General features: G+C 55.1%; 1 protein-coding gene across 2 annotated transcripts in view; it reads right to left on the bottom strand.

Moving 5' to 3' along the window:
* The window catches only part of RYR1 (ryanodine receptor 1), a 105,715-nt gene that overhangs the window by 77,970 nt on the left and 5,203 nt on the right, over positions 1-22,542 (bottom strand). For both annotated transcript variants that reach the window (XM_069456778.1, XM_069456777.1), the window contains exons 3-28: positions 21,914-22,018; positions 20,830-20,904; positions 20,666-20,744; positions 20,279-20,391; positions 19,850-19,943; positions 18,563-18,656; positions 18,359-18,433; positions 17,771-17,927; positions 17,502-17,666; positions 15,740-15,861; positions 15,080-15,275; positions 12,837-12,972; positions 12,660-12,755; positions 12,457-12,575; positions 11,632-11,765; positions 10,997-11,238; positions 10,258-10,450; positions 9,804-10,020; positions 8,454-8,558; positions 8,122-8,225; positions 7,719-7,802; positions 6,624-6,931; positions 5,578-5,780; positions 3,862-4,036; positions 3,483-3,691; positions 484-878 (exon numbers count right to left, since the gene is read on the bottom strand). In XM_069456778.1, coding sequence (XP_069312879.1) covers positions 484-878; positions 3,483-3,691; positions 3,862-4,036; positions 5,578-5,780; positions 6,624-6,931; positions 7,719-7,802; positions 8,122-8,225; positions 8,454-8,558; positions 9,804-10,020; positions 10,258-10,450; positions 10,997-11,238; positions 11,632-11,765; positions 12,457-12,575; positions 12,660-12,755; positions 12,837-12,972; positions 15,080-15,275; positions 15,740-15,861; positions 17,502-17,666; positions 17,771-17,927; positions 18,359-18,433; positions 18,563-18,656; positions 19,850-19,943; positions 20,279-20,391; positions 20,666-20,744; positions 20,830-20,904; positions 21,914-22,018 — 3,995 coding nt within the window. The remainder of the gene's footprint in view (positions 1-483; positions 879-3,482; positions 3,692-3,861; positions 4,037-5,577; positions 5,781-6,623; positions 6,932-7,718; positions 7,803-8,121; positions 8,226-8,453; positions 8,559-9,803; positions 10,021-10,257; positions 10,451-10,996; positions 11,239-11,631; positions 11,766-12,456; positions 12,576-12,659; positions 12,756-12,836; positions 12,973-15,079; positions 15,276-15,739; positions 15,862-17,501; positions 17,667-17,770; positions 17,928-18,358; positions 18,434-18,562; positions 18,657-19,849; positions 19,944-20,278; positions 20,392-20,665; positions 20,745-20,829; positions 20,905-21,913; positions 22,019-22,542) is intronic.

The following is a 22,542-nucleotide window of genomic DNA, read 5'->3' as shown; positions in this document are numbered from 1 at the left end:
CCGTTGGAAAGCACAGGAGGGGAAAAGCAGACCTAGTTTCAATACCTGCCGACAGTCTCCCTTGAAGGTATTTCTTGGGGGGTACATTTGAGACACAAAAGGGACCCCAGTGTAGACCACTTGGTGTTCACTGGGATACCCTGGAGTAAAGCGAACTCTCCCAGATGCTGAGGGCTCCTTAGTGTCCACGGACAATGAAGCCCATTGCGTGAAGCCCTTTGGGCCCACCAGGTACTCAAGGATAGTAGAATTCTCCATACATATAGTAGGGTATCCCGATTTTACATTCCCAGGGAAATTAGAGCATCTCAGGAAAATAATGGGGTTCACTTGAGACATGATAAGATCCCTCAGTATTCCTACTCCACTTAGCTTATATGGGACCTCTTTGGGGCACAATAGGGGGTTCTCGTTATTGAGGTTGCCTAAGTGGGGGTGTCAAGACAGACTCCAAGCCCCACGCTGGCCCCAGACTTGACTCACCCTCTCTTCTTGTTCTTCTCCGTGGTAGCGTCCTTCTCGTTCTCCACCCGGACGGGCGGGGCCTCTCCCCCAGCCTGCGGGGCGCCCCCGGGTGCCCCCTCCTTGGCAGTTCCCTCCTTGCCGCCCTCAGCCTCACCCCAGCGCCCAGCTGAGCGGCGCAGGTTTTCATAGTCGGGGTCAGGCTCTGCCGCCCGCGCCTCGTCCTCAGCAGGGGGCTGCAGGCCGGGGGGAGCCAGGGGGGTGGCCCCCGCGGTGCAGCGGAAGTGCTGGTGGAACTGGACCGGAAGGCTCAGCCGCAGGAAGAGCATCTCCACTAGGCTGTTCTGGGAGCCCCAGGTGCGGTGGGTCAGGCGCAGGCAGGGGGGCGTGTCCACAGTGCCGTCCACGCGGGCCACCTGCGGGGCAGAAACCACTGAGTTGGGCAGGCCAGGCCATCGGTCCTAAACCTGCTACACATGTAGGCCTTAGAGCACCTCTGTGAGAATTCGTCAAAGACGCCCCCTCCTCTGGGCAGATGAAGCTCTCGGTGGGGCACACACAGCTTGGCCGTGGGGCGCTGTCAGCCCCTGACAACCTTTGTCTGCGGCCGTGTGCAGGGGCTGCTCCGATCATACACTGGGATCACCTGGGGGAACTTCCAAAACCTACCTACATCCATCCAACCGTCCGTTCCACACATGGTTACTGAGCGCTTGCTGTGTGTCAGGCACTGTTCTAGGTGAACAGAACAAAGACCCTGCCCTCCTGGTCTCTCAGGGAGACCCCTGGGGGAGAGGAGCTCAGTAGGATCAGAGTTTTGTAAAGGCTTCCCCTGGTGAATTTTTGTTAATTTCATTGTATGTGGAAATAGAACACTCAGAAATATGCAGGCGTCATAAGTGCAAATGCAACAGGAGCAAGGCCCCAGGAGCCCCCTTGGTGGCCCCTGTTAGTCACCGCCCTTCTCAAAGACAGTGAGGGATTCTGACGAGGGAAATGCACCAGCCTGGCCAAAGTCAGGGGCCAGAGCTGTGAGAGGGACAGACGCCTGTCCTGGGCATTGCAGAGATGAACTCTCCAAAGTCGAAACAACGGAAGAGGTCCCCTTTGACGCCCCTCCACAAGACGACCTCTTCAAGGACCATTGCTGAGATGAACCTACGTTCTCCTTGCCAGCTAATGAATTTGCTCCAAACTGTGCGCACGGATTCCCTGCTCCCAGCTCTGTAGGGCCTTTTTCTCTCCTCGCTCTCCCTTCTGTCTTATAAATCCTGTTTCTGCCTTTGTTCCCTGACAACAGTCTACTGACTGGTCTCCCTCCTGTGATTTGTGTGCAAAGTAACGAACCATGCCTCTGAGTTATTCTTGCACGGTAACCAACTTCCTGAAATATCACAGCACAGATCAGTTTTGCCTGTTCTCGAACTTTCTATGAATGGGATCTCACAACCAGTGCTCTTTTGTGTCTGGCTTCTTCCATTTAACATTAAGTCTGAGATTTGTCCATGTGGTTGTGTGCGTTTCCGTTTATTCCTTCTCACTGCTGCACGGCACTTTCTGCCTTGGGTCGAGAACCTTGGCTGGCAAGGGCAGATGTCAGAAGCTCCATGTCTACTCCGCCATCCTGTCCTGCTCTGGCCACCTCTCTGGTCCTTCTGTCTCCACTCTCACCTCCTGTGACCCATTGCCAATAGGGACTTTTCCAAAACTCAACTCTCAACTAGATGCTCCCCTACTTAAAACTCTTCCCTTTTTGCATAGTCTTAAAATACCTCCCCACAAATCACTTATAGTTACAAAGAGAAAAACAGGAACTTTGCAGCAGAGAAATCTGGTAGACTCCACCTCAATCAAATAGTTGAGTTAACAATTAGTATTCAGACAGAACAACACGCACCAAGCAGGACACAACTCCACTTCTGTGATATTCCTGCCACATGTGCATGGTATGAACCTAAGCATGAGGAAACAACAGGCAAACCCAAATTGAGGGACATTCCACAAGACAACCAGCCAGTATTCCTCAAAAATGTCAATGTTATGAAACATAAAAAGACTCAGGAACATTGTACAAGGAGTCTAGAGACATAACAACTAAATGCAATGTGTAATCCTCGATTTGATCCTGGACCAAAAAAAAAAAAAAAAGATATTTTTGCTACGACTGACAAGATTTGAATATGGACTGTGGATTAGGTAATAGTATCAATGTTTAATTTCCTGATTTTCACAACTATACTGAAGTTCTGTTAGAGCATAGAAGAAATGCACATTAAAGTATTTAGGGGTAAAGAGGCACAATGTCTCCAAGTTAGTCTCAAGTGACTTAGAGAGAGAGAGAGAGAGAGAATGTGTGGCCATGGTTGGGAACACTATGTACCATAGGCTTAGGAAGAGACAGTCACATGCCCAAGGTCACACAGCAGGTGAGAGGCCAACTCCAGGTCTGTCTGATTCTAAAGTGCCAGCTGAAGCCCAGCCATGGAGAGTTCAAGTTCTTCCTGTACTGAGAAAGAGACTATCACTTTAGTCTATGTAGGCTATGTATGGTCAGGGTCTGACCCTGAGTTTGACTTTGGGAAGGAAAAGCCACTGGAAATCTAAATATTAAGATGCTTAGATTGATGAAGAGTTACTAAAAATAAACTAAAGAAAAAAACAAACAAAAACCAACACACAGAAAACAATTAGTAAGGAAGGTATCAAAATGTATCCAGGGGTTTCTATTTCTTTAAACCTTGTTCTAGGATCAGATATCTATAAGGACTAAAACTTTCCACTGGGGTCACTTAATCCAACTTCTTTTTTCTCTCTTCCCCTATTTTATAGGTGACATACCTGGAGCTCAGGAAGGTTGTGATTTGTCAAAGTTGTACCCTAAAGGGAAGCCCTGGGAGCCCAGTATCCTGACATCCCTTACATGCTAACATAGAAGGGAAGGAGGGACTCAGGGAAGGGAACTGTGGGAAGAATGAGCTTTGGAGGCAGATCAGAAGGTTTTGAGTGGGGCCCATCCTCACCTCATAGTGGGGGTGTTCAAGGGGCACAGCCTCAAATTGGGGAAGGCTCTTGCTGAACCAGGTGGTGACCGGACGCTGCATGTTGATGGCAAATGGCTCGAAGCCCTCTTGGAGGCCACAGATGGCAAAGAACCGCAGGGAGCTCACGTCCTGGCCCAGGTTCAGGTGACCAACCTGGCCTGGTCCCAAGCTGCAGACGGGCAGGAAGCCTGGTGGGAGGGGATGGAAGGGCAGGGGTGAGGGCAGGTGGGCAGGGCAGGGGCAGTGGGAGAGGAGGCACTGTGGAAGGGATGGGAGAGCTAGAGGCAGACGGGCAGTGCAGGGTCAGGTGAGAGGGAGGAAAACCAGAAAGGGCATGTGCAGGGGTCTCAGCCCTCACCGTCTCCAATCTCAATGTCCCGGAAAGCTGTTTCAGAGCCTGAGTCAGACATGAGGACCTCGCCATTAAGAGTGAAGATAATGGTGTTCTCTGTGAGGTCGATCATGCAGCCGACGACATCGCCCGACTGCCAGGGGCGCCCGAATGGTTCACTGCCCAAATGCCAGCGCTGGCCCTGTGGGGGGCAGGGGAAGACAAGGTGCAGAGACACGCAGAGAAATGGAGAGATAAGGAGGCAGGACAGAGAGACATGGGAAGACATATATATGAAGCATCAGATTCAGGGCATGTGGGACAGAAGAGGGGCCACCCCACAGTGTCCCCATCTTTCCCCACATTTGCATCCATGATGCCTGGAATTTCCCTCCCCACTAATCTCTGTCTTATTCCTTCTGCCTGGGTTCTCTGCTGTTGCCATGGCTGAGATTATGCAGACCACCAGAGTGGTAGTGGAGGGCTGGAGACAACGGAAAGTGGAGGGATGGAAAGGAAACATGAACCTATCAGCATCCCCCACACAGACCCATATATGTCTACAGAATAGACGGGTGGATAATGAGATGGATGGATGAGAATTTGGGTATATGGCTGGATGGAAGAATGTGTGGAAAGTTGAGAATCTATGTGGGTTGATGCGGGAAGGAAGAAAGTGTACGTAGGTGCAAAGATAGACAAATGGCTGGATGGTCGGATGGCTGGCTGGCTGGCTGGATGGTTGATTGGGTGGATTGTTGGATGAATGATTGGGTGGTTGGATGCATGGATGCATGAATGGTTGGATGGATGGATGGATGGATAGATGGCTGGATGAATGGATGGATGGTTGGATGGTTGGATGAATGGATGGATGGTTGGTTGGGGGAGGGATGGGTGGATGGATAGATGAAAGGATGGATGAGTGGTTGGATGAATGGTTGGATGAATGGATGGATGGCTGTTTGGATGGATGAATGGTTGCATGAATAAATGAATGGTTGGATGGATGGATGGATGGATGAATGGTTGGGTGGAGGGATGGGTGGATGGATAGATGAATGGATGGAAGAGTGGTTGGATGGAAGAATGAATGGTTGGATGGATGGAGGGATGGATGGTTGGGTGGAGGCATAGGTGGATGGATAGATGAATGGATGGATGAGTGGTTGGATGGAAGAATGAATGGTTGGATGGATGGATGGATGGATGGTTGGGTGGATGGATGAATGGCTGGGTAGATGGATGGATGGATGGATATATGAATGGATGGATAAGTGGTTGGATGGAAGGATGAATGGTTGGGTGGATGAATGGATGGATGAATGGTTGAATGGATGGATGGTTGGTTGGATGGATGAATGGTTGCATGGATGCATGAATGACTGGCTGGCTGGCTGGATGGATGGATGAATGGTTGGGTGGAGGGATGGGTGGATGGATAGATGAATGGATGGATGAGTGGTTGGATGGAAGGATGAATCGTTGGATGGATGGATGGATGGTTGGATGGATGGATGTATGGTTGGTTGGATGAATGAATGGTTAGGTAGATGGATGGATGGATACATGAATGGATGGATGAGTGGTTGGATAGAAGGATGAATGGTTGGGTGGATAGATGGATGCATGAGTGGTAGAGTAGATGCAAGGAGAGGGGACAGACTGAGGCAGAGGCTGGAGTTTATGAGCTGTGGGAGGGACCACAGGGCCTGGCAGAGTGGCACCCAGGGAGGTACTCACGCGGTGCCCGTTGAAGACATATGCCAGCTCATCAGCTCCCAGCTCTACATCAGGCCTCAGCTCTGGCCTCGCCCAGCCCACTCGCATTTCACCCGTGGTGACTGCCTCAAACTCAAAGTACCAGCGGCCGCTCTGCACTGTATAGGATTTCTCGGCCCGGAAGATGCGCACCCGGTCCCATCGAGACTGGCTCTCCACTTGACCTATAAATGAGGCCAGGCAGAGTCAGAGAGACTGGGCAGGGAGTGGATCTCAAGACATCAAAAAGTTGGTGGGAGAGACCAGTGAAGGTAAAGGCTTTGGGGAACTATTGGAAGAGGGAAAATTTCTTGGTGCCAGAGGAGTACCAGGGAACCTTAGACTAATGAGACAGAGGCAGGAGGGACCCACTGAGAGACCTGCATCTCTTTAGCAGTCAGAATTCTCAGAGAACAGAGATACTGACAGAGACATAGAGGAGAAAGTCAAGTCAGTGAACTGGTCAGAGCTATGATCTGAGATTAAGGGTCAAGATTAAGGTCAATGTTTAAAATCAAGGGTTGAGAGCAGGATTGGGGGTGAGAGTCAGGGTCAGGGAGGGGCTAGAAACTGGGACTGGGGCCAGGGGTTGAGCAATTGAGGGTTGGAAACCATGGCCAGGGTTAGGGGTCACGGCTGGAATTGGGAGTCAGTGATAGGTCAGGGGTCAGGTTAGGGGTAGGCGTTAGAGGTTCTGACTACATGTTGTAGCTCCAGTCCAGAGATTAGTGGTTAGGAGTCAAAGCTGGAGGTCAGGAATCAGAGTCAGGGGTCAGGGTTAGTGCTCACTGGGCTCCTAGTCTGGCAGCTCAGTGTTGTAGCCACAGCCCAGACAGGGATTGGGTCAGGCCAAGGGCAGTGGTGAGATCATGTTCAGAGTTGGGGTTGGGGTAAGGGTCAGAGTTCAGGGGAGGGATCAGTCTGCTCAATGTTATAGATGTAGCCCATTCAGGGGCTGAGTCAGGTCAGAGATCAGGGGTCAGGGGCTGGGATGGGAGCCAGGGTCGGGGGCCAGGGTCGGCACTCACTGGGCTCCTGGTCAGGTGGCTCAATGTTATAGCCATAGCCCAGCAGGGTGCGCACAGCCTGGCAGAGGCTGTCTCGGTTGCTGCGCTTGGTGGCCTCGTCCAGCAGGCGGTAGGGCACGAGCCGAGGGTTCCGGCGTGCGGGGATGTCCTGCACGGCGCTGTAGCTCCAGCCCTGGCCCACACGGTCTCGTGCCCACACGTTGTGCCCATTTTCTGCCAGACGATCCACCAGTGTCGTCTGTGCTGGCGTCAGCCGCACATGGCTCAGGTCCAGCGGAGCCGGCTTGTACCCATTGCTCATCATATACCTGCAGGTGTGGCAGGGGGCCCGCGGGGTGCGGCCTTCACCTGTGCTTCTGGGCTCTGTGCTACGAGATCCCTGACTTCTGACCCTTGACCCCAGGATCCCAGGATCCTTAGCCCCGAGCTTTGGAATTTCTGACCTTTGATCTCTAATATCACAGTCCTGTGATTTCCTAGAATAAGCTTTGAGATCCCTGACTTCTGACCCCAGGACCCCATGACGCTGGCAAGGGCTTTGACATCACTGACCTCTGGCCTCTGTGACTCCTTCATCTGGATTATAGGAGCCCTGACTCTATCCCTGGAACTCCATGACCCCTCACCACGAACCTTGAGGCTTCTTACTTCCGACCTCAGGCCCCGTCACTCCCAGACTCCTGGCTTTGGAGTCCCTGACCTCTGAACTCAGGATCTGTGACCTCTCACCTATAATTTTAGGATCCCTTCCTCAAAATCCCAGAGATCTATAGATCTCCCCTTTTACCACTGACCTCTTGCCCCTAGCGTGGAGATGTGGCGTCTGCTTTCTCTTCTTCCTGACTCCACGGCAGCCCCTGGCCCTGGGTCCTGGCTTCACACCCACGCTCTCCCTGGAACTCCTAACTCCTCAGTCCTGGACACTCACCTTTGACCCCAGAGCCCTGACCCCTGACCCTACACCTTCACCCTAACCCACCGCCCTTCATCTCTGACCTCAGCCTCCGCACAAAACCCATCGACCTCCCGGGCCCTCAGCACGGCACCCCCAGCCCTGCAGTCTACCCGCCTCAGGACCCGCCTGGCCACACTCACGTCTTAGGGAGTTTCGTCTTCTTCAGGTTGTCCTCCGCCTTCTCGTCCGCCATGCCCACGTGGCAGCCCAGCGCCAGCAGGGTCCTGGGGAACAGGGGGACCAGCGGTGACAGGTCACATGCCTTGGAGCTCCCTGCCCCTGCTCCTCCCCTCAGCCCCCTAGGTCTCTAGCTCTGTCCACACCTCCTGCCCTCTGGGAGCCTGTCCCCATCTCTCTGGGTCTTGGCCTCCGACTTTCTGACACCTGTTTCTTGCTGACTCTCTCCTTCTGCCTCTGTCTCTCCTTCTCACCCTCTATCCATTCCTGCATCACAATCCCTGTCCCCAACCCCAACCTTCTCTCTCTCTGTCTCTGTCTCCCTCCCCACCGCAGTCAGCCGGCCGGGCTCCCCTGCACCCTCACTTGAGTGTCTCCCCCGACATCTGCAGGTTGTAATTCCTCTCGGGCTCTGGCAGGCTGTGGAAGTCCACAAGACACGGGTGCAGCCTCTTGTTGTCATCCCGAACCTGGAAAAGCCCTGGGCTCAACTCTTTGGGTTCTGCTTCCCTTCCCCCAGCACTCCCAGACTGTGACCCCTGACCTCCAACCCCTAGTTCTGCCACCTGCAGCCCAAGAACTCCCCTGGTGCCCTGAAGTCCCTCCCCCCAACACCCACCCCTCCCCGCCAGTAAGCTGTTCTCACTCATCCCACTGCAAGTCTAGCCTGCCTCCCTCATGCTGCAGGCAGCCCTCACCGGGCCGTAGGTCCAGCCCTGCTCGATGCGAGTCAGCGCCCAGAGTTCGTGGATGTTCTCCGCCAGCTTCTCCCGAATGCGCTCCAGATGGGGAGGCAGGACGATCTGGGGGCAGAGGGACATACATGAGGTCCCTGGACAGGCTCCGCCAGCACCCCCTTTCCCGATACCCCCAGCCCTGCTCCCCGTCCCTCGCCCTGGCGCCAGGTTGATAACAGAAGACTTAGCAGATGAGGGAGGACTTAGCATTGTCAGAATTACAGAATTATCTGCCTCCCTCTGTGGACTGGGAGCTCCCTGAGGGCAGGGCCCAGGGCTGCCTCAGTCTCCACCGAGTCCCCAGCCCCAGCCCCAGAGGAGAGGCTCAGGGGAGGAGTCTCTGCTTTCTCTGAGTAATGAGACTCGTAACAATACTTAACTCACAGTACCTACCTCAGAAGGATTCAGCGAAATCATTTATGTAAACTACTAAGTGTATGTAGCTTATATAAATGCCTGGCACACAGTAGGTGCTTAATAAATATTGGTGGTATTGGCATTCTGCAGGTGAGAGATAACAATGGTTTGGACTGGGGTGGGCCGTGGGAGGAGAAAAGGGGGCGACAGGGGTGTCCAGGAGGCCGAATGGACAGCTGGGGGGAGCGAAGACATCCAGGACAGGGCCCAGAGCTCTGGCCTGGGGACAGGGGAATGGGGAGGTCACCTCTGAGATAATATCACTGCTACCAGTCACCAGTAACTGTATTGAGTGCCTACTATTTACCCAGGACTGCGTTAAGCCCTTCAAATACACTAATGTTCCCAGTCATGCTATGGGACAGGTCACATTGTTACCCCCTTTGCCTCACAGATAAGGAAACTAAGGCACAGGGAGACAAAGTCTCGGCCCAATGACTGGAAACCAAACCCTTGCTGTCAGGCTTTGAAACACAGCGTACACTCCCTCCTGTAGGGATGTGCTCGGAGGGGACGTGGGAGCTCAGGTTGGGATATGAGCGTGAGGGCCTGGCACAGAAGGGCTGCCCCACAGACCGCAGTGGGTGGGACCACAGGCTTCGGAACCACACCACCCGGTTCCGATCCGCTGTGTGACTTGCACAGACTGCTTAACCTCTCTGGGCCTCACTTTCCTCAACTGTAAATTGGGGGCAACGACAGTCCTTTCTTTATGGGGCAGTGGTGAGGACTCCCTGAAAGTGGGACTCTGCTTTGACAGAATCCTTTGCCTCCTCTGTGCCTCAGTTTCTCCACCTGTTAAACAACGAGGTTCCCAGCTTCCACCCAGCTCCCCACCTCTCTGACCCTAAGAGATCCCGCCTCCCCAGAAGACCCTTGCAGGGCAGGCGGTACCTGGACGGTGTCCACAGGGCAGGGCACAAAGTCCGTGTGTGAGAGGCAGCGACTGGGGCCCACCAGGTGAGGCCCCCGGGGCCCCTCGCGTCGATACTCCTTGATGGGTTCGAGGTGGAGCCGCTCTCGAGGGAGCACAGCCTCGTGGCACGGGGCATAGCCAGGTGGCGGGAGGAACTTGAATTCACCGTGGCGGCCACCAAGGAGGAACCGCACCCTGGGAGAGAGAGCAGGGATCCCGGTGGGGGGATTACAGGGGAGAGTCTGTGGTCAGTGGGGCATATGGGAGTAATCCTGAGTTCAATGGAAAGTTCTGGAGAGACCTGAGGTCACCGGTCAGTCTCAGGAGGCTGCTGAGTCCTGGCCTCATAGCAGGCCGTGGAGCTATTAGAGAAGCTGTTTGGGGTCAGCCCCAGGTCTGGGGCCTGGAAGTGGGGCAGGGGGAAGTCCTCACTTGACACCAGCCGAGAAGCTGACGACAGGGAAGAAGAGCCCGTCGAGGTTGAAGGCCTCGAAGACGCCCTGCACGGGACAGCCGTTGATGCGGAAGGAGATGGATGGTACGCTGAGGTCCAGGCAGCAGCTGACCACGTCCTCAGGGGCCAGGAGGTGCTGCCCTGGGGAAGTCACCGGGCGTGCCACGTGTCCTGCACCGGGGTCACCAAGGAGGGGTCAGAGGTCAGAGGTCTCATGGAACCAATGACATCCAGAGACAAGGGACAGATATTGGAGAATCCTTGTGGGAACTAGATCCTGGAGACCCTAAGGGCAAGTGTTCCCATGGATGGTCCTGCAGCTCGGAAATGAGGGGCAGAGGTCAGGGTTACCCTGAGGTTAGGATCTCCAGTGCTGTGGGATCAGAGATTAAAGTCCTCCTGAGTCAGGATTCTGGAACTTTTGGGATCAGAAGTCAAAAATCAGAGGTCACAATAATCTGGGAAGTCCTCTGGGATCTCTAGTTTCAAAGGTCATACCTCCTCTGGGGTCAGAGTTCTGGAGGTTATAAGGAAACAGATCAGGGCCGGGGTTCTGGAAGCTCTAGGGTTAGGGTCTTGGGAAATGAGGATTAAGAGGTCAAATTTAGCCTCTTCTGGGGGTCAGGATCCCGAGGCCCCCCGAGGTGTGTGGTCAGAGTCTTAGGAACTCGGAGGTTCATGGTCAGGGGTGAGGGTACCCTGGAAGGGTCCTGGTACCTGTCCAGAGATGCAGCCCATCAAAGCCGTAGGAGTAGAGGTCATCGCCGACCCCGTTGCCGCCCCAGCCCTCGCCGCCCCCGGGATAGGGGCTGTAGCCCTCGGTGAGGGCCCAGCCCACCCGCAGATGAGTGGCCTGAGCTGTCAGAAATGGAACGACCTCGTCCACCATCACCTCAAAGTACCATTTGCCGTACTGCGTGGAGCCGTCCGCTCGGCCCACAAAGATGTTGGGGCGGATGCTACAGGAGAAACGAGACGGGAGGGGGGTAAGGGGGAGACGGAGAGGAAAGCCTGGTTGGGGGTGGGTACAGAGACATCCAAAGACAGATAGAGAAGAGAGAGGTGGAAGAGAGACATGGAGGAGGAGACGGAAGACAGGAAAAGACAAAAAGAGAAAACACAGACTGCGGGGGTCGGGGGAGGGGAAGAAACAGACAAGGCAGAGAGGGAGCCAGAGAGAGGACCAGAGGTGCGGGGAGCCCAGGTAAGCGGGGCCTGTGCAGACTTCCGCAAGGACAGGGCGTAACCCTGGGTGGGAGGTGCAGGAAGGGACATCAGCTGGACGTGGAGCCCCAGAGTCGGGGAGAGGACTGAGAGGTTTGAGTCCTGGGGCCAGAGGTCAGGGGCCGGACCTGGTAACGTAGTTGATGAGGTCTGTCTGCAGCAGAAGCTCACGGCCCGGGAGCAAGTTCTCAGTAATGAGATCTTGGTTGGAGCGCACAGCCACGCCATTGCACACACACAGGGAGCACAGCACATCCAGGACCTGGAGGTTAAGGTCAGAGGTCAAGGGTATGTGTGGGGCGGGGTCTATGAAGGACCAGGGAGGGAAGCCAGAAGGAAAGGACGGTGCATCAGGATGGGATATGGACATTTCGACTGAGAGAAGGAGGTGAAAGTGGAAGGTCAGGGATCACAGAGAAAGGTCAGGGGTCAAAGAGGAAGGTCTGGTGAGAGGCTGGGGGGGTCACCTGGGCTGGGATAAGGCGTCAGTAATGTACGAAAGGAGATATTGGAATAGCGAGGTAAGAGGGCAGAGGGTAGAGTGAAAGGGCTAGCGGGACACAGGAACCCAGACGAGAATTTAGATCAGCAGGGGTTGCAAACTTGTGTCTTTGGGGGCCAGGCAGATAAGGTAACTTTGTGAAGTGGTTAGAACTAGTGCAGTAGGAACTTGTAGGACTGTAGCAGACTGCAGAGTATATATATGCAGGCCACCTAAAGGCCACAAAATTGGAAAATTTTAAAAACATTTCAGAGACACAATGCAGCACATCTGTGGCGCAGAATCAATGCAAGAGCCCTGAGTTTGAGGCCCGTGTGTCAAGACAGAAGCCAGTGGGAGGCAAGAGATGAGATGGAGGAGGGGAGGGAGGGAGTGAACAGAGTTCTGGGGCCCTGGGGAGAGGTCAAAGTTCAGAATTCAGGGGATAAGAAGTCAGGGCTGAAGGGCCAACCTTGTGGTTCCTCCCATGCTTGTCCAGGAGGGAGATGATGGACTTGATGTGGTTCTCCTGGATGATGTTCAAGACCTCGGGACTCTCAATCAGGACACAGTACAGCACCTCCAGGATGCCTGCCCGGGCGCCAGAGTGAGAGGCGAGGTGGCCGTGGCCCTCCCCTCCCCCCAACCCTGGCCCACTCTCCCGGGCTCTCCTACCGGACGAGGCCTCCAGCCGATCCAGTTTGCTGACCAGCCAGTCCAAGTTCGTGGAGAAGAGGGCACAGTTGGTACGATTGCCGCGGATCAGAGAGGCTGAGGGTGGCAGAGGGGTCAGACCCAACGGGACCGGGGATCTGGGGTGCTCTCAGGGGAGTCAGGGCCAGGGCCTCTTACCCAGGAGTTCATAGAGCAGATTGACAATCTCCTTCCAGGACTCAGCTGCCTCCTCCCCCGCAAATTCAGCAAAGTGGGCAGCGGTGGTGTAGACATTTAGGCGGTCAATGCAATTCAGGACCAGGGAGAGCATCCCCTGGGGCGGGGAAAACAAGTCACTATGAATCCCGAATTGTCAAATACTGAACCATGGCTCCTAGGGCAACTACAGCAAGTTCCTGTGAGTCTCTGGTCACAGAATTTTTGTCAACCAATTTTTTTTATGTGTTTCTGTTTACAGACATTTTTAATATATATCGTTGATTCATTAACATTAAATTCATGGTCAACAGCACTATAACTCATGCCTGAATGAAGCTTATCTAACTGTATTTTCTCAGTAAAGCGAATCAGAGCCTTCTTGCACTTAGGAATGCTATACAGCACTTCAGCACAACACTTGGGAGCCATTTTAAATAGTGAAATCCAAAAAAAAAAGGACAAAAATTCATGAATCTAAAGAACACCTGTGTAACCAGGATGGGGGCAAGAGAGAGAACATTGCCAGCCACTCAGAAGCCGTCTGGATGCCCCCTGGTCACACAGCCCTCCCTGCTAGGAATAACCACTGTCCTGACTTTTATAGAAAGCCCTTCCTTGCTTTTCTGTTTTTACCACTTATGTATGTGTCAATCAACAGTCTAGGTGAGCTTTTCCTCCTTTTGAACTTGGGGTATATAACAAGATTCTTTTGTATAATACATGGATTATTTTGCTGAATACAGTTGACTCTCCATGTTGGCAGGTCCCCATTCAAGGATTCAACCAACCACAGATCAAGAATATTAGGAAAAAAATGATTAGAAAATACAAATTTAAAAATACACCAAAACAACTATTTACATAGTCTTTACATTGTAGTAGGTATTATAAACAATCTAGAGATGATTTAAAGTATGCAGGAGGATGCGCACAGGTTATATGCAAATATTATGCCATTTTATATAAGGAACTTGAGCTTCTGCACATTTGGGTATCTGAGGGGGATCCTGGAACCAATCCCCCCACTATACCAAGGGACAACTGTTTCAAGATTCAAGCACATGATCTTGGGTGTTTCTGTGTGGAAAAATACAAAAAAAAAAAAAAAAAAAAAAAAAAGATTCAAGCACATTATTGCATGTGGCGGTAGTTTGTTTCCATTTACATTTTCACTGCTGAGTACTATTCCACTGTACGAATATGCCACGTTTATAGATCCATTCTAGTGTTGGTGGACATTTGGGCTGTTTCCAGTTTTAGGCTGTTGCAAACAGTGCTGCTGTGACAACTGCATCTATATCCTGGGGCCCGTATCGCTAGTACGAGACGTGGTGCATCATGTAGCGAGCACAACCAAGTTGAAGTCACACAGACTGGCTCTGCCACTAACTAGTTGTGACTTTAGAACGCCTCACTCTCCTGTGGCTCGTAAAACCAAAGTCCTTGTCATCTCTCTGCCCTCATCTCTTCCCACTCTTCCCCTAGCCACCCTACTCCTGTCACCTCCTTGCTGTTTCTGGAACATGCCAAGCACACTCCTACCTCATGGCCTTTGCACACGGCTCCCTCCCTTCATTCAGGTTACCCTGCCGGAACACTCTATTTTAAATTGCAAAACCCCAGCACTCCCTACCTGTTCCCTGCTTTCTTTTTCTCCTTAGCACTTATCATCATCTAATATACTATATAATCTACTTATTTATTTTATTGATCATCTGTCTCCCCGGCCATGTCAACTCCATAACACAGATTTGTGTTCGTTTCGTTCACAGCTGGCATCCGCTCCCTGACGCCCAAAGACCTACCTCTGGCCACGTCCTCGCACCCCGCAGGCCCCGCCCCCACGGACACTGCCCTGAGTGTCAGCCACACCCCGCCCATTCTCTGACTTTTCTCGCCCGGCCTCCCCTCCCCAGGCCTAGCCATGGCCCTGAGCGTCACACGGCCCCGCCCTCATCTCTCTAGCTCCCCTCCTTTCTCAGCCCTGCTCTGCCGTGCGCCCTGCCCCTCCCTCACAGGCCACGCCCACCAACGCAGGCCCTCCACTGGCCCCCCTCCGACGATCGCAGAGGCCAAGGTCCTTCCTCGGCTCCTCCACCTGCCCCGCCCCCTCGCAAACCCCACTTCCCCAGGTCCCTCAGGCCCGGCCCCGCCCAGCGCCGCGGCCCCGCCCACCGGGCTCCGCCCCCACCCGCAGACCCCGCCCCTCGCCTTGGCCCCACCTCCTCCTGGAAGAGGCTCTGGCGGTTGCGCAGGCTGCGCAGCTTGCTCTGCTTCTCCTCGTGCTGCAGCTCCTCCGAGGGTGGCTCAAAGTAGACGATGAGGTCCTGCAGGCTCAAGATGACGCCCTCGATGGGCAGCGCCGTGCCAGCCGGTGGCCCCGAGCCCCGTGGCTTCCCGCTGAAGCTGTCCAGGCCCCTACGGGGACCGCGCAGCTGTCAGGCCGGGCTGAGAGCACTGTCACCACGCCACCCCGCAGGACTTCCACAGACACACCCGGGGAGACTTAGCCGCAGAGAGAGAAAGGCATTGGCCGGGGGTCACATGGTGGCCAAGGACAGAGCTGGGGCTGGGACTGCCCCTGTGTAAGCACAGGGGCCCAGGGAAGCAGGAGTCAGGGCTGGGGAGGTCCAGGGTCAGAGTCTGGGTGTCAGGGGTGAAAGGTCGGTGTCAGGGGTGTGAAAGGCAGGTGATGATCAGGAATGTGAGGTTAAAGTTATGGTTGTCAAGGTCAGATTAAGGGTCAGATCTATAGAGGTCAAGAGTTTAGAGGTTAGGGTTCATGTGTATGCTAGGGCTGTGCTGTCAAGCAGAGATGAAAGGGGCTGGGGTAGGAACGCCAGGAGCATGGGGGTCCCCTGGGCAGAGGGCCAGGCCCCTACTTGATGAACTGGTTGTACAGGCCGGCAGTGCTGTGGATCATGCGGGCAGCCTGGGACTCCTCCTGCTGGCAGCGGGTAAGCGACAGTGCGTCGTCCATGTGGCCTTCCTGGTGCAGCATGGCCTGGGAGTGGAGGGGACAGAGGTCAGGAGGGGGACCAGCTGCCCAGGGCCGTGCCCCCCAGACTTCTGCCCAGACTTTAGTCACACAGCTGCCCCCACTCCCCAGAATCTCTCTGCCAAGCTGCCATCTTTCTGTCCCTCGCAGCTGTCTCCTCTGTGTCTTTCATTCTTTCTTTCTCCTCTCTGTCCCTCTCTCTGTTTGTGTCTGTCTTTATCTCGCTGTCTCTCCTTCTCTGTCTCTGTCCACCTTGCCTGTCTCCAGGCCAGACTCTCTCCACCTGTACTTACTACTGACTTAGCATCTCTCCCCCCCCACCCAGAAAGCTCTAACAGCACCCCAAACTTAGCATGTCCCAGACAGAATGCCGGACCACCTTTCGGTGAGGTGAGACCATCACAGCTGCCAGCTTCACCCCACGCTGACCTCCCCAGGACTTGGTCCAGTCCGCGGCTGTAAATACCATCCACCTGCTGGTGACTCCCACGTGTCCCTCTCTGGCCCAGGCCCGGTCTCTACATCCTCGGCTCATGTATCTACAAGCCCCGCTTTTTGCAAGTGAGTACCTCCCTGGGCTTCCCACTCAGCCGCTCAGCAAGTCCTTAGCGAGTGGCTCTGTTCTAGGCATTGGGGGTAAAACCCAAGATCCCTGTCCTTCCGAGCTGACATTCACTGTCCCCTGATTCAGTTGATGGCACTTCCATCCTTCCAGTTGCACAGGGCAAAAATTGTGCCATCATCCTCAGCCCCTCCCTATCTCTCACCCCATGGTCAATCTGTCAGCAAATCCTGTTGGCTCCACCCTCAAAATCCAACCAGAATCTGTGACCTTTCCCCACTCCACAGTCTGCACCCTGGCCCTGGCCCCTGCCATTTCCCATTTGCAGCAGCCTCCTCTCTGGTCTCCCTGCTCCAGCTCTGTCCCCCCACCTCCCAGTCTGTTCCCACAGGCAGCCTAGGAGCTCTGCAACCCTGAGTCAGGTCAATTCCATGCCCTGCTCAACACTCTCTTGTGGCTCCATCTCACCCAGGATGAAAACAAGACCACCTGTTCTCATCCCCTCTCTGTCCTCACCTCCCACTACTCGCCCCTTGCTCACCCTGTTCCAGGCACATTGGGTCTTGTTTCTGTTATTGCAACAAGCCAAGCTCAGGTCAACCTCAGGACCTTTGCACATGCTGTTCCCTCTGTCAAAAGTAGCTTTCCCATGCCTCAATTGTAAAACTATGTATTCCTTAAGGGCAGTTTATTCACTATTTCTGAGTACTGAGAGAGCAGGGAACAGGTCTGTATATTTTTCTACACATACATCTAGAACAACTGGGGTTTAATAATTGTTTGCTGAAAGTTATTCTCAGTCGATCACTATCTGTCTTTTTCTCTGTCTCTATCCCTCTGCCTCTATTTTTCTCTATGTTTCTGTTTCCATGCCTCTTTGTTTCTGCCTTTTCCTGTCTCTGTTTCTCTCTTTCTCTCCATGTGTATATCCCTCTTTCTTTGTTCCTGTCTCTCTCAGTCTGTTTCCCTTCCAGTCTCTGTCTTTCTCTCAGTCCCATCCTCAAACTCCCGAAGGCTCATGTGTGACCCCCAGCACCCTTCCTGCCGCTGCCTGCACCCTCACACCTTCCCCTGCCAGGCCCACCTTCTTCTTGAGCACGCCGAGCCGCAGGGCCTTGGGGTCCGGGGCGGCATAAGTGAGCCACAGGCCAGAGGCCACGTGCTGCACAAAGCACAGTGACTCCCCGTACTTGATCTCAGGAGGGCCCATGCCCTCCACATCCCGCTTGGGGGCCATATCCAACTTTTCCTGCAGGGGAAGGGGACAGAGGTCAGCCCCTTCTGTCTGCAGTGTGCAGGCTGGGGCCCGATCCAGGGCTCCAGGTGAGGGAGGGCACCCCGAACCCCACCGACCTTGGAGATTCGGAAGCAGAAGGAGGTGGCCTTGGTGTGGGCCTTGCTGGCGTCAACCACCACCAGGCCCTGGTCCTCAGTGAGTGCCAGGTACCGCCCGGTGGTGACATGCCGGATCCGAAGTGGCTGGCCCCAGCGAAGGTGGCTCCCACTCCAGCTGTGGAGGGTGAGGGCGAGGGGAGTCAGAGGATCCCCCAGTCCTCCCATGGGCGCCACAGTCTTGGTCCAGACCCCCAATTCTTTTCCAGGGTTCCCCAAACCTTCCTCATGACCCCCAAATCCACTCCTCCCTCAGGAACCCCAATCCTCTCTCAGGTCCTCACAGCTTCCACAGGGCCCCCCAGATGTCTCCAGCACCCCCAGTTTTTCCAGGCCCCTACACTCCCCCCAGTTTTACTCAGGACCCCCTGATCGTCTCTCCCTCAGAACCACCCCCCCACGTTCTTTTCCTCCAAGACTCCAGGGTCCCTGAGGACCTTCCTCTCTCTCTTGGGGGCCCGGACTTTCCCTCAAGACCCTCCGTTCTCTTCCTCAGATCTTCCTCCCAGATCCCAGAGCCCTGAGCCCCACCCCAGCTCCCCCGCCCACCTGATTCTCAACGGCTCCAGCCTCCAGAGGGAGCGGGCGTGGGTACAGACGGCTCCGCCCTCGTAGTAGACAAGTCTGGGGACACAGGAGAGAGTGGGGTCAGGGTTTGGTCCCCCAGAATCTGGTCCCTAACCCATACATAGAGTCCCAGCCCCCCTCCACCTCTATCCCTAGACCCCAGGCTCTCCTGTCCCCAGCCCAAACCTGCGCTGGTCGTCACTGTCAGCAGGGGAAATGGTCAGACACTCATCCATGTGTCCGTGGAAGAGGCGGAGGACATGGCCCCCTGTCACGTAGCCTGGAGAGGAGCAAGGTGGCCACTGTGAGGCTAGAGCCCCAGGAAGGCCCAGGGGCCAAGGTGGAATCGGGGATTCTTCTCCTCCCCTGTGGGAGGCTGGGGCTGGATTTGGGGGTTTGCAGTTGAAGGTCTGAGTTTCGGGGTATGAGTTGCAGGGTCTGAGATATGGGCCAAGTCTGAGGCTTCAAGTGGGGATAGAAGATTTGGGACCTGAAGCTGGGGGCCTAAATTTGGGGATCTGGGTATGCAGGGCTGAGGGTGGGGGGTTGTGGGCCTGTGGTTTAAGGTTTTGAGTTTGGATTTTTAAGGTTGGGTCAGAGGTTTAGGTCTAATGTTCACTGGTGTTGGGGTCTGAGTTCCAGGACTCGAGGTTTGGGGTCTGGGTTTAGAGGTGTGATGGTTGGGTCTGAAGCTGGGTTCTGGGATCAGGGCCTGAATTCTGATTATTGATTTTGGAGGTTGGAAGCTGGAATCTGAGGTTTGGGGTCTGAGGTTATAATCTCATGGTTATTGTTTGGAAGTCTGAGCTTTGGGGTATGAGTTAGGCGAGATCTAAACTTTGTAGTTAGAAGTTAATGGGTCTGAGTTTTGAGATCAAAAACTGTCTGAGCTTTGAGTCTCAACTTGGGTCTGGTTTAGGGCCAGAAGTTTTGGGTGAGAGAGTTGGGGTCATGCTTTGGAGTCTTAGCATGGGGATCTGAATTGGGAGTTTGATTTCAGGGGTTTCATTTTTTTGATATTTCAAGTTAAATTTTGTAAGTCTGAGGCTGATGGGCTGAAGTTTGGGGTCTTGGTTTAGGGACCTGAGGTTTTAATTTGGGGATCTGGTCTTGGGAGGCTGAGGTCTCAGACTGTGTTTATTGTCTGAGGTGTAAACTCTAAATTGAATGTTCTAAGCTTTGGATCTGAGTTTAGGGGTCTGACCTCTAGGACCTGGATTTGTCATTCGAGATTTTGGGACTTAATACTTTGGTGTCTGAGTCCGGGAGTTTGATATTGAGTTTTGGGTTTGGAGGTCTGAGCTCTGGGGTTCTGGATTTGGGGTCAGTTGGAGAACTGAGTGTGAGGCCCCTAATTTGGAGATCTAGGTTTGGGGTCTAAGGTTCCAAGGTTCAGTTTGGACATGCCTAAGGGGCAACATTGAGGGTCTGTTTGGGGGCCTCAGTTTAGGGAGCAAAAGTCTGGACCCTCACCCTCTTCGCAGCGAGAGCAGATGGGGTTCATGTTCCACAGTGTCTGCATGAAGGAGGCGTCGACCTGGAGCTCCCCACTGGCCGTCGACAGGTGCTGGGGGCAGGCAGGATGTGGTGGTCAGAGATGATTGGGAGGGGTAGGCAAGAGTCCCAGAGTTGGAGGCCAGAAGTCAGAGGTGGATGCCAGGAAACCAGCAGATGGGAGACAGAAAATCAGAGGTCACAGATCAGAAAACCAAGGTAGAATCAGAAATGGGAGATCAGAAATCAGCAAATTGGATGTCAGAGGTCAGGACACTGGAAATTGGGAGTCAGGGCCTTGGGGGTGGGAGACCAGCTAGGCAAATCAGTGATGAGGAGACGGGGCCCATCTCGTGTGCCCCCAGCCCTGGGGGCAGTAGGAGCCGAGATGGGGGTGGGACTGCTCACCAGGTAGCGCTCAGAGGAGACACTGACAAGGATGAGGTCATCGCCCACACGGACCTTTTCTCCTTCGGACCTCTGCTTGGAGGCCGGGTGCATCGTCCACCAGCAGGCCTCTCCTGTGGGTGGAGGCGTGATCCCCAGCCGCTGAGCCTCCCAGGCCCTTAGCCATAATTCTATTGCTGCCACCAGCTCTCTGCCTATCAGGTCCCCATTCCTGCCTTCAGACTCTCTGCCTAGAGTGCCGCCCCATGCTTGCCCGGGTCTCCCTGTCCAGAATGTGCCCAGACTCTCCACCCCAAAGCCCTCATTTCTGCCCCTAGGGCAGTCTCAGGTCTGTCCCCGGAATACCTCGGGGTCCTCATCACAGCCCTGCCCCTCCAGCCCCTGCACCTGTGGCGTCCTCCTGCAGTCCCACGTCGAAGGCCAGCTTGTCAGTCATGGAACGGGAGGTGGTGAGGCAGCTCAGGTACTAGGGTTGCAGGGGGAGGTCAGCCCTCCTCTGCCAGGCACTGCACGCCCTGCCCCCACCCACAGCCCCTCGCCCACGCACTCACCATGCGGCTGTGTGCATGCCGGAGCAGGATGGCATGGCCGTACAGGAGCGTCCTGTGTCCCCCGCCCTGGGATGACTGCGAGGGAGGGAGGGCACAGAATAAGCACAACCTCCCCCCAGACTCTCGAGGCCCCCATGAGGTCTGGCCTAGTCACAGGTGGGAATATGCTCCCCGTAAAATACCGTGCTTGGGGCTGGAGGTAAGGAAGCCTCAGCTCAGGCTCTCAACAAATTCTCTGCCTCAGTTTCCCTGTCCATGGAAGCAGGGATTGTGTCTCTAAAAAGGCCACTCTGTCCTCCCTGCCTCCTTCACCATGTTGATCAGGCCCCAAAGTCACTCAGGGAAGATAAACCCATCTTCCAGGTTCCTGGGGACTCTCAGGGAAGCCCCAGTATCGCGTGCCCCATGGACCGCAGTGCCCCCTGCTCAGCCTGTCCCAAAACAGCTGAGCTGCAGTCGGTGTGCCCTGGCACAGGCCTAGCAGTCGCTCAATATGTGAACACCGCTCATAGTGATGAGGCGACCACCCCTCCCGAGCACAGGGAGACTCGGTCGTGGGGGTGGGGCACATCCCACTGCGCGATGGCGTCCTGCCTCCCATCTCGGCTCTCACACGCCCATGCTCTGGGGGGCCATGTGATGGGGCCAAGTGATCACATGGCGGACCCACTCCTGGAGCGGAGGGGACCCACGCTTGGGATGGGGGAGGTGAGGGGAGTGGTCCCATGCGGAGAGGAGCTGGGATCAGGGTGGGGGAGAGGATGGCAAGGAGGAGAAAGGTGCAGGCAGGGGGCTGAGCCCCCACCGCTTCCTTCCTGCCTGCCTGGCCTGTTCTGGGCTCCACAGCCCCTGACAACTGGGGTGGGGAGGACCCCCAGCCCCCGTGTGCAGGATGTGGGCCTGAGAGGCAGGCCTGGGGTCAGGAGGTTGGAAGGACAGGTGACACCCAAGGCCAGACCTACCCACTTATCCAAATTGAGGGCCTGTGGGGCAGGGCAGAGAGAGGAAGAAGAGCAGATGGTGAACGACCCCAGGTCCCCTCACCGCCCCTGCCTCCGCGCCCGTCCCTGGGTGGGAGCCTCACCTCCACGCCAGCCTCCACCGTGTTGGCCAGCATCTCCTGCAGGGCTCGGACAGACAGGGACTGCTCCAGGATGAAGCAGCAGATGGCCAGATCGGGGGGCACATTCTGGGTGGGGAGATATGTCAGGGGGGGCCTGAAGACCCCCAGCACCATGCCCTGGCACACCCCCTCCCCACACTCCTGAGACACCCAGACCCCGCCCCAACGCAACAAGAAGCCCTGGCTTCTGTCACCCCCTCAGGCACACTGAATCCACACCAAAGTCACAGGAAAGTTCTCCTGTGCCTCTTCCCTCAAACACTAAGCCCTAGGTCCTCCCCATCTCAGGCCCAGTCCCTCCGCCCTAAAACAACCAGGTCCCCTCCTCATTGGACCCAAGGTCCTAAGCCCTGCTCCTTTCCGGCCCCTCCCTCTGACCCCTGTCCTTCCCTCCTGAGACCCCGCCCCCAGCCCCTCCTTCTAGACACTCAGGCACCTGCCTCTCGGACCCAAGGCTTTCTGCACCCCCAGACACCTTCCAAAGAAAGCTCTAGATCAGCGGCCCCACCCTGGCCTCCCACACCTCCCTGTGCTCAGGGCTCCCTCCAGGCCCCTGACCCTCTGTCCTCAGACCTCCACCCCTCGCTACC

This window comes from Eulemur rufifrons, chromosome 24 (assembly GCF_041146395.1).
Source record: "Eulemur rufifrons isolate Redbay chromosome 24, OSU_ERuf_1, whole genome shotgun sequence".
NCBI lineage: Eukaryota > Metazoa > Chordata > Mammalia > Primates > Lemuridae > Eulemur > Eulemur rufifrons.
Note: the sequence above shows the minus strand (reverse complement) of the source record. Positions and strands in the feature narration are given on the sequence as shown.